Genomic DNA, 11,272 nt, shown 5'->3' on the forward strand with positions numbered 1-11,272 from the left:
CAGGTCAGGTCCCTCACAGCTGTCACAGATTCCCAGCGGCTGGTTCAGACCCCCAGGTCAGGTCCCTCACAGCTGTCACAGATTCCCAGCAGCTGGTTCAGACCCTCAGGTCAGGTCCCTCACAGCTGTCACAGATTCCCAGCGGCTGGTTCAGACCCCCAGGTCAGGTCCCTCACAGCTGTCAGAGATTCCCTGCGGCTGGTTCAGACCCTCAGGTGCACCAGGGGAGGGGAAGGCTGCAGCCCCACAGAAACCTTTGAGGTTGGGTGTGACTCCATGCTCAGTCCAGTTGGCCAGGAGCATCATGGCGGCCAGGTGGGCCCCAGCCGAGTGTCCACACAAGTAAATTCCCCTAGGATGGGCCAGAACAGGGGGAAGAAGCTTCTGTACCTTCAAGCCAGGTTTGCATTTGGTCCCCCCAGGGCAGCAGGCCAGGGGCAAGGGCATCCGATTTGTCTTCTGGTCCACAGGCCAGAAGGGGCAGCTGGGCCTTGTCCAAGACACTGACCCCACTGTCCTCCTACCCAGCACCCACCCCACAAGAATACTCACTTGTTGCTGGGATATCGCTTCTGGAGAAAGGCGATGCTCCGGGTCACCTGGTCTACCATCAGGTACAGGGTGCCTACAGAGAGCATGTGCTGGGTCCACAGAGAGCATGTGTTGGCCTCTTCCCTCCAAAGTCCCCAAACCTGGAGTGACCACCCTTACCTTTGGGTGCTATATCATAAGCCACAATCACCACGGCCACTCCCTGGGAAGTCAGAGGGTCCACCATGAAGGCTGACGTGTCTTTACTACGGAAAAAGGCCTGGATGTGACAGCTGGAGGCAGCTTGGCCACTAAGCTGCTGCCACCAGGTCCTGGACACATCACGGGCCAGATGTCCTGTCCACCCAGAGCATCAGCCCACTCTGACTTCGTGGGTATCAGGAAAGGGCGGGATCTGGGGTCCAGTTGCCTGGTTCAAGTCCTTGCCACACCACATGCTAGCAATAGGACCTTGGGGACGTTATTTAATGTCTAAGCCTGTTTCCTTGTCTGTAAAACAGGGATAATTATGTCTCCTCTCTTACGGTGCTATTTAGGAGAAACGAAGGCAATCAGACATGTGGACACTGCCACAGAGAGCACGCGTGCAATAAATGTCACTATGAAGAAGACTGTGTTTGAAGGGGGAAGATGCTATCATAGGCCACTTCTTAGTAAGGTCCTGGGGAGTGACAGTGTCCTAAAAGATCCCAAGTACCCCTCTGCCTACCTTAGGGTGACCAGCTGCCCCTGTCTGCCTGGGACTTTCCTTTTTTTCCACACCAGAAGTCCCACGTCCTGGAAAACCCCTCAGTCCTGGGCAAACTGGGACGGCTTGTTGCTCTGGCTTGGTGTAATGGGTTGAACTGTGTAACCCAGAAGTTACATCCTTGTCCTAACTCCCAGGATTATGAAAAAATCATGAGCTTATTTGAAGAAAACAGGGTCTTTGCAGATGTGGAGCCCGGATGGCGCAGTGGTTAAGAGCTCCGCTGCTAACCCAAAGGATCCACCAGCTCCTTGGAAACCCTATGAGGCAGTTCTACTCTGTCCTGTAGGGTCGCTATGAGTTGGAATCGACTCAATGGCAACGGGTTTGGTTTTTGGTTTGTGGGGGAGGTTTGCAGATGTAGTTAAAGATCTCGAGACAAGATTGTCCTGGATTAGGATGGGCCCTGGATCCAATGACAGGCGCCTTAGGAGAAAGGAGAGGGATTTGAGACACAGAAGCATAAGGAAAAAGGCCCTGTGAAGACAGAGGCGGACGCTGGAGTGATGCTGCATGGTGCCAGAGAATGCCGGGAGCCACCAGACGATGGAAGAGGCAAGGAGGGAAGCTCTGGGGGTAAGCGGGCCTGTGGGACCTTGATCTCAGCCACCTGGCTCCGAAGTGCGACAGAACAAATTCTGGTTGTTTGAAGCCACCCAGTTTGTGGTCATTTGTCCTGGCAGCCAAGGGAAACCCGTACACCAGGGAAACAGGGGTCTCCTTTTTCCTCCACTCATGCAAATACACCCACTCACCTCCCACTCTGCCAGTATCCTCCATGAAGGAACACGAAGAAGGGCAGGGCTGCAAAACAAAACAGAGGGCCTGGAACATGGCCCAGGAAGGGCGTGGCTGAGTTCTGCTGTGGGACTCGCTGCCCACGCACTCACCTTCGGAAACTCCATCAGGGAAGTAGAGGTCCAGCTTCTCCCCGTCTCCCTGGCCATAGGGGACGTGCAGCAGGCTCCTCCGGCTGGCCCGGGCCTGCCTGGTGGCTGTCCCAGGGAAACAGACACACAGGGTCAGCACAACCTCGGCCACAGGCTCCTCCCCGAGTGGGCAGCAGCTTCATTTCACCTCCAGATGGAAACATTTGATGAAAGCCCTCTTTGGCTGAAAGTCTGTTCAAAGTGCCTCCCACAAAAGATGCTTCCCCAAGCTCTAACAATATTCAGTGCTGGGTTCTAAATCATCCCAGGGGCACGTGGTTACCATGGAACCCAGCTGTTCCTTCAGGTGGGGCTCTAGTACTACCTGCTGGCATCTATAAGGGAGCTGGCATTCTGATGGAGACCACCGTTTTATTACACGCTTATAAAGAAACACAGCCACAATGATCCTTAGAAGCAAGGATGGCGAGACTTCGGCTCACTTACTTTGGACACATCATTGGAAAAGGCCAATCGCTAAAAAAGGACATCATGGTTAATAAAGCAGAGGGCCAACGAAAGCAGCACCAGGAGCAGAGAACGTCTTTTGGACCCAGGGTTCCTGCACAGAGAAGCTCCTAGACCAGGGGAAGATTAATGACAAGGACCTTCCCACAGAGCTGACAGAGAGAGAAAGGCTTCCTCTGGAGCTAGCACCCTGAATTCAGACTTCTAGGCTATTCAACTGTGAGAGAATAAATTTCTCTTTGTTAAAGTCATCCACTTGTGGTATTTTTGTTACAGCAGCACTAGATAACTAAGACATCCAGTGTTATGGACTGAATTATGTCCCCCCAAAATATGTTGTAAAATCCTATACCTGTGGTTATAATTCCATTTGGGAATGGGTTGTCTTTGTTATGTTAATGAGGCAGGATTAGTGTAGGGAGTATCTTGAGTCAGTCTCTTTTGAGATATAAAAGAGATTAAACAAGCAAGAGGTAGAGATGGGGGAAGAGAGATGCCAAGCCACGTGAAGATCGCCCAAGAGCGGAAGCTCAGAAGAGGCAAGAACCTTCCTCCAGAGCCGACAGAGAGAGAAAGCCTTCCACTAGAGCCGGCTCTATGTCTCTGGCTCGCTTCTCTCCTTTATATCGCAAAAGAGATTGGCTTAAGACACAACCTAATTTTGTAGACTGAATTCTGCCTCACTGACATAACTGCCTCTAAACCTGCCTTATTAACATCATAGAGGTAGGATCCACAATACATAGGAAAATCCTATCAGATGACAAAATGGTGGACAATCACACTATACTCGGAATCACGGCCTAGCCAAGTTGACAGATTTTTTTGGGGACACAATTCAATCCACAACAGCAGGCCATATTTCATTCTGTTATACATTACAGGTAAAGTTGCCATGAGTCGATGCCAACTGGACAGCAGCCGACAACAAGGTGCGCTACACTTTGCTACGTGCTAAAGGAAGAAGTCATTTTCCCAAGTATTTGGAAAAATAATCTTCTAGGGAAACATGATATAAACTCACTTGAAATAAAAAGAACGAAACAATATAATTGAGTGTTGTGATGGGAGAGGTCAAGTGATGTCAACAGGTCCTTGGAAAATTGGCTAGGATTTGGGTAGGTGGAAAAGAGGAAGAATATTCTAAGGGGAATAAATACCACAGGCAAAGGTATGGAGGCGGGAGGGGACTCGGCATGTTCACACTGTAGTAAGAAAGTGCCCGCCCCAATTAAAAAATGGGCAAAGGGCTTGAATGGACATTTCTGTAAAGATATATAAAGGGCCAACAAGCACATAAAAAGATGCTCAACATCATCAGTTACTAAGGAAATGCAAATTAAAACCACAATGAGACACCACTCCATATCCACTAGGATGGCTATTAAAAAAGAAAAAGGTGTTAGTGAGGATGGGAATAAACCGGAACCTGCACACACTGCTGGTGGGAATATAAAATGGTGAAGCTGCTGTGGAAAACAGCTGGGTGGTTTCTCAACAAGTCAAATATAGAATTGCCGTGTTGTTGTTGTTGGGTGCTTTCGAGTTGGTTCCAACTCATAGCAATGCCATGTGACAGAGGAGAACTGTCCCAGAGGGTTTTCTTGGCTATAATCTTTACGGAAGCAGATCACCAGGTCTTCATCCCACGTTGCTGCTCGGACCATTGAGCCACCAAGGCTTCTTAGAATTACCATATGACCTAGCAATTCGACCCCTAGGTATGTACACCTACTCCCTACTTATCAACTATCTTGTTATCCAACGTTTTGCATTTACAACAATCATCAAAATCTACTATTTAGCTATTTTGTGCATTCATGATGTACATCTGGCAGTAACGAATGCCGAGGTACGAGGGGACAGTAACGCTGGCAGTGATGGTTATGTGTCAACGTGGCAAGGCCATGATTCTCAGTGGCTTGGCAGTTATGTAATGATGTAATCTGGCAGGTAGGTAATGATGTAGTCATCCTCCATTTTATGATCTGATGTGGTCATCCTCCATTTTCATATGACGCCAATTTTTGCATAACAACCTGGTCTCTGGAACCTAACCAAGTTGATACGTGAGGAGTGGGTACACACAAAAGAATTGAAAAATGAGAGACTAGGAGATCCCGGCCAAGGCACCTCATGAGCAGCTACCACCTGTCTGTCAGTGGAGGCTTATGTGTTGCTAAAATGCTGAACAGGTTTCAGAGGAGCTTCCAGACTAAGATGGCCTAGGAATGGCCTGAGATCTACTTCTGAAATTCAGCCAGCGAAAGCCCTCTGGATCACAGCAGTCCGATCTCATTGTGCACGGGGATGCCATGAGTCTGGGTATGACCAGATGGCAGCTAACAACAGCCTCCCTCATCACATGGCCTCTGTGTTCCCCGTGTCACACTTCTCTGTATCTGTTCTCTCTTTCATAAAACACCCCTCAGAAAGGGTAAGGATTAGGACCAGCCCTATCCCTCATGAATTTAACTGATAACAAAAGAAAAACCCTATTTCCAAACAAGGTCACATTCACAGGAACAAGGGGTAGGACATCAACCTATGTTTTGGGGGACACAACTCAATCCATAGCAGGCTCCACGTGTGCCCACGTGCCAAAGCCAGTGAAGACCACTCCACAGGACACGCTTTGCTGGATGGAATTCAGTCACTGAGCAGAAACAAGTAATTAGATACTTTAAAAAAATTTTTTTTCTTTAAATTGTCCTTTAGATGAAGGCTTGCAGAGCAAACTAGTTTCTCATTAAACAATACACATATTGTTTTGAGACACTGGTTGCCAACCCCACACCATGTCAACACTCTCCCCTTCTTGACCTTGGGTTCCCCATTACCAGCTTTCCTGCCCCTCCTGCCTTCTCGTCCTCACCCCTGGGCTGCTGTGCTCCTTCAGTCTCATTTTGTCTTATGGGCCCGTCTGATCTTTGGCTGAAGGGTGAACCTCAGGAGTGACTTCATTACTGAGCTATAAAGATGTCTGGGGGGGCCATACCTTCAGGGTTTCTCCAGTCTCGGTCAGACCAGTCAGTTCGGTCTTTTTTTGTGAGTTAGAATTCTGTTCTACATTTTCCTCCAGCTCTGACCGGGACCCTCTATTGTGTGTGATCCCTGTCAGAGCAGTCGGTGGTGGTAGCCGGGCACCATCTATTTGTGCTGGACTCAGTCTGGTGGAGGCTGTAGTAGTGGTCCATTAGTCCTTTGGACTAATCTTTCCCTTGTGTCTTCGGTTTTCTTCCTTCCCCCTTGCTCTAGACGAGGTTAGACCAGTGGAGTACCTTAGATGGCCGCTCACAAGCTTTTAAGACTACAGACACTACTCATTAAAGTAGAACACAGAACATTTTCTTTATAAACTATGTTATGCCAATTGAGCTAGATGTTCCCCAAGACTATGGCCCCACAGCCCTCAGCAGCCCAGTAATTTGGTCCCTCAGGGAGTTTGGATATGTCTGTGAAGCTTCCATGACCTTGCCTTGGACAAGTTGCGTAAATAGATATGTTTTCATTTATTATGTCAAAAATAAACTCAGAACACAATTAACAGATTGCCATGCAGGTTTAATAGACAACTTAAAGTTGGGCAGCACATTACTCAGTAAATCAGTTCTCTGACTAACTAAGGTTTTCAGGGTCTTTATACATAATTTCATCAGGGACTTTGAACAAAAATATCTTGACTTGCTAACGATTATGTCCGAATACATAAATCTTCCAAGAGAGCAGTATGTGCTCAAACACCATAAAGAACAGAAAAATGGAAACATCGCTAAGACAATGGCAAGATTAGTGAGCCACAGTTTCAAGACCTCTGGAGTCTTGGAAACAGGACGCATTCTATTGTTTTCTGAAAGAACAAGTTTCCAGCGTTTCATGGAGACTAATCACCGAAACACAATTATGTGACACCAGACAAGCTGCTCCTACAGGTTAGTTACAGTTTAATAAGGCATAACTATAAGCTTTAAAAGTTATATATATATATAATTACATGGCACATAGGTTTCTAACATTTAATAAGATGACCTATAGTACCATGCGTCTAGTTGTGAGGATTTTTGTTTTCTCTCTGTTAAGGTGAATCCATACCGAAGGCTGTAGTCTTTGATCTTCATCAGTAAGTGGTTAAGTGCGACAGCTGCTAACCAAAAAGGTCGGCAGTTCAAATCCACCAAGTGCTCCTTGGAAACCCTATGGGGCAGTTCTGCTCTGTCCTAGAGGGTCACTATAAGTCAAAATCAACTCGGCTGCAACTGGTTTGGTTTTTTTGGTCTCTCTTTCAGCAAGCAAGGTTGTGTCATCTGCATATCTCAGGTTGTTAATGAGTCTTCCTCCAATCCTGATGCCATGTTCTTCACATAGTCCGGCTTCTCGGATTACCTGCTCAGCATACAGTGAATAAACGTGGTGAAAGGATACAACTCTGATGCACGTCTCTCCTGATTTTAATCCACGCAGTATCCCCTTATTCTGTTCCAGCGACTGCCTCTTGGTCTGTGTACAGGTTCCTCACGAGCACAATTAAGCATTCTTGAATTCTCATTCTTCAAAATGTTATCTATAATTTGTTACGATCCACACAGTTGAATGCGTTCGCATGGTCAATAAAACACAGGTGAACATCTTTCTGGTATTCTCTGCTTTCAGCCAGGATTCATCTGACATCAGCAATGAATGATATCCCTCATTCCACATCCTCTTCTGAATCTGGCTTGAATTGTTGGCAGTTCCCTATTAACGTACTACTGCACCCGCTTTTGAATGATCTTCAGCAAAATTTTACTTGCATGTGATATTAATGATATTGTTCAATAATTTCCACATTCTGTTGGATCATCTTTCTTTGGAATGGGAACAAATATGGATCTCTTCCAGTCAGGTTTCATTTTACTTGGATCCACAATCAACGCCCACGGAAGCAGTAGTCACGAAATCAAATGACATATTGCATTGGGGAAATCTGCTGCAAAAGACCTCATTAAAGTGTTAAAAAAAAACAAAGATGTCACTTTGAGGACTAAAGTGTGCCTGACCCAAGCCATGGTAATTTTCAATTACCTCATATGCATGGGAAAGCTAGACAATGGATAAAGAAGACCAAAGAAGAATTGATGTCTTGGAATTATGGTGTTGGCAAAGAATATCGAATGTACCACAGACTGCCAGAAGAACGAACAAATCTGTCTTGGAAGAAGTGCAGCCAGAATGCTCCTTAGAAGCAAAGGTGTCGAGACTTCATCTCACATACTTAGGACATGTTACCAGAAGGGACGAGTCATCATGCTTGGTAAGGTAGAGGGTCAGCGAGAAAGAAGAAGACCTCAATGAGATGGACTGACACAGTGGCTGCAGTGATGAGCTCAAGCATAGCAAAGACCGTGAGGATGGCACAGGACCAGGCAGTGTTTCCTTCTGTTTACACAGGGTCACTATGAGGAACCGACTCAACGGCGCCTAACGACAACAGTGTTGGGCAAGTGAACTCTTTGATTTCATAAAACAAAACTTAACAATTTTATTTCACAATTAGAGGCACACATTCTGTTTGATAGAATTAAATGTAAATTTGCCATTTGGTGGGCTTAATCAAATCAAATACATTACACTTGTGATTATAGTTTGACATGCTTAATAAGAACCTGGAGCCCTGGTGGCGCAGTGGTTAAGAGCTTGCCTACTAACCAAAAGGTCAGCAGTTCGAATACACCAGCAGCTCCTTGGCAACCCTCTGGGGCAGTTCTACTCTGTCCTACAGGGTCGCTATGAGTTGGAATCAACTGAAGGCAATGGGTTTGGTTAGATAAGAATTTAATTGCATTTTGTAAATGGTGTTTAAATGTTTAGCAGGATTTAATCTGTGAAAATTATGAGCTAATTGAGCATTAATAAAAAATTAATGAATTGTCATTAATTTTTTTTTTAAAGAAATAATATGGTTACACGGTTAAACAATATGAACAAAAGGGTTTTCAGTCAAATGTTCCCTCCTCCTTTCTCCTCCATCAAGGTAACCACTATTATTCATTTCTTACTGATGTTTGCAGAAGTTCTTCATGCATGTACAAAAATACACAGCCGTGGAATTCCCTTCCCTTTCATCCAAACAGCAGTAAATTCAATGCATTTTTTTCCTCCTGCTTGTTTCATTTGAAAAATCTTGGAGATCTTTTCTCATCAGCACACAGAGGACTTCCTCATTCTTTTCTTTCGGTTTTCATTAATTACTTAGTATCCCACCCTAAGAAGCCCTAGAGGTGCCATGGGCTGCTAACCGGGAAGTTGGTGGCCTGAACCTACCAGCCAAGAAAGACCCGGTAATCTGCTCCTGTAAAGATATAGAGTAGAAAACCCGATGGGGCAGTTCTACTCTGTCACCTGGGGTCGTTGCGGGTCGGAATCTCCTGGATGGCAACCAACTACACTATTCCCCTCTATGGCTGCAGGGTAATTAATTTCACCAGTGCTGCCAGTTGCTCAGGCCCAAAACCCTGGCTTCCTCATTGACTCCTCTTTCTCAGGAAATCTGCTTGGCTCTACCTCTCCCATCCACGTATCTGGAATCCCGCTGTCCTCACCACCCCAAAGCCGCTACCTTCACCTCCCCCTGAAAGGCAATGACAGACCCTAACTGATCTCCCTGCTTCCACCTGGGTGCAAATCCCTCTGGGGGTCCCTGTTCTCACTTGGCCCAGGAGCCCTCCAAAATCTCCTCTCTCCTGCTCACCTGACCCTGACACCCTGACACCCTGCTCCATCTTTTCCCATAGCAAGTACCTCCTTCTAACAGACTATGGAAATCTCTGGTAGCACAGTGGTTAAGAACTCGGCTGCTAACCAAAGGTCAGCAGTTCGAATCCACCAGCCGCTCTTTGGAAATCCTATGGGGCAGCTCTACTCTGTCCTATAGGGTCGCTGTGAGTCAGAATCAACTCAATGGCAACAGGTTTGTTTTTTTTTAGGTTAAACAGACTATGGGAGTCCCAGGGTGGCACAAACGGTTAAGTGCCAGCTGACTGAAAGGTTGGTGGTTCAAGTCCACCCAGAAGCACCTTGGCAGAAAAGCCTGGTGATCTGCTTTTGAAGGGTCACAGCCTTGAAAACCCTGTGGAGCAATTCTATTCTGCACACATGAGGTGGCCATGAGTTGGAACCGACTCAACAGCAACTGGGTTTTTTGAAGCAGGCCCACGTGTGTCAGAGTACAGCTGTGCTCCATAGGGTTTTCAATGGCTGATTTTTCAGAAGGAGATCACCAGGGCTTTCTTCCAAGGTGCCCCTGGGTAGACTCGGGCTGCCAACCTTTCGGTTAGCCACCAAGGGCGTTAACCGTTTGCACCCTCCTATGATATTTACTTATTCATTATGCTTATTGTTGGAATCCCCTAAGAATACCACCACCCGTCTGTCTGTGTCATACTGCGGTGGCCACATGTTGCTGTGACGCTGGAAGCTATGCCACCAATATTTCAAATACCAGCAGGGTCACCTATGGTGGACAAGTTTCAGCATAGCTTCTATACTAGGAAGAAAGGCCTGGTGATCTACTTCCAAAAATCAGCCAATGAAAACCTTACGGATCACAACACATTATATCTGATACAGTGCTAGAAGATGACCTCCCAAGTTGGAAGGCCCTCAAAATACCCAGCGGCCACAACAATGGACTTGAGCAGACCAACGATCGTGAAGATGGTGCAGGATCAGGCACTGTTTTGTTCTTTCGTGCTTGGGGTCGGTCGCCTTGAGTCAGAGCTGACTTGACAGCAATTAACGCCAATAGGAGAATCACAACCCTACACTGGCAGGATCTGTCCGTTTCGTTCACTGATCTGTCCAGACACCGAGGTCAGCAGCCAACACATACAAGGCACTCACTAAATATTTGCTGAACGACTCAGTGAAGGAGCCAGCTAACCCACTACCAAGAGACACGCGGGCTGTGTCCAATCGCTTGCTGTGACAAACAACCCAGCAAGTGAGAGCTTTGCACACGTCCTCAAGTATGTGTACAACTAGCTGTGGGAATGGCTCTGGAAGGGGAATTTCTGGGCCAAAGGTGTGAGCCTTTGTCACTGTGAAGTCATTGCAGTTGCTTTCTGCCGTGGGTGTCTGCCAAGCCCAGCCCCACCAGCCCAGCCTGAGAGTGACTGCTGCCTTCCGGGCTCATCAACAGAGCGGGCTTATTACAAAGGAGGGATTTAATTAACAGAGAAGTTCTTAACGCAGATGTGAACCAGCTAGATTCATTATGTTGTGCTAAACTAAGAAAGAGATCACGAGATTTATGTCCTACACGGACAGCAATTAAAACCAAGCCGCTGTCCGCGTTCATTCCCGCGCACAAGGTACAAAAGTTGCCCTCAGATATTAAAAAACGCAACTCACCCTCAGAGACATCGCCTCTCCGTAGGAGCTGGCCCGGGGGGTGAGAGAGGTGTCCGGGCGGTGACAGAGGTGTCTGGGGGGATGACAGAGCTGACCCGAGGGGTGACAGAGCTGGCCCAGGGGGTGACAGAGACATCCGGGGGGATGACAGAGCTGACCCGAGGGGTGACAGAGCTGGCCCAGGGGG

The 11,272-nt window shown here is 47.1% G+C and overlaps 1 protein-coding gene across 1 annotated transcript in view; it reads right to left on the minus strand.

Moving 5' to 3' along the window:
* The window catches only part of AFMID (arylformamidase), a 23,794-nt gene that overhangs the window by 4,937 nt on the left and 7,585 nt on the right, over positions 1 to 11,272 (minus strand). Inside the window, exons 3-7 of the mRNA XM_004374376.2 lie at positions 2,191 to 2,295; positions 2,056 to 2,104; positions 712 to 797; positions 553 to 625; positions 255 to 352 (exon numbers count right to left, since the gene is read on the minus strand). Of these exons, the coding sequence (XP_004374433.2) occupies positions 255 to 352; positions 553 to 625; positions 712 to 797; positions 2,056 to 2,104; positions 2,191 to 2,295 (411 nt within the window). The remainder of the gene's footprint in view (positions 1 to 254; positions 353 to 552; positions 626 to 711; positions 798 to 2,055; positions 2,105 to 2,190; positions 2,296 to 11,272) is intronic.

The sequence above is a fragment of the Trichechus manatus genome, unplaced genomic scaffold, assembly GCF_000243295.1.
Source record: "Trichechus manatus latirostris isolate Lorelei unplaced genomic scaffold, TriManLat1.0 scaffold00028, whole genome shotgun sequence".
Taxonomy (NCBI): domain Eukaryota; kingdom Metazoa; phylum Chordata; class Mammalia; order Sirenia; family Trichechidae; genus Trichechus; species Trichechus manatus.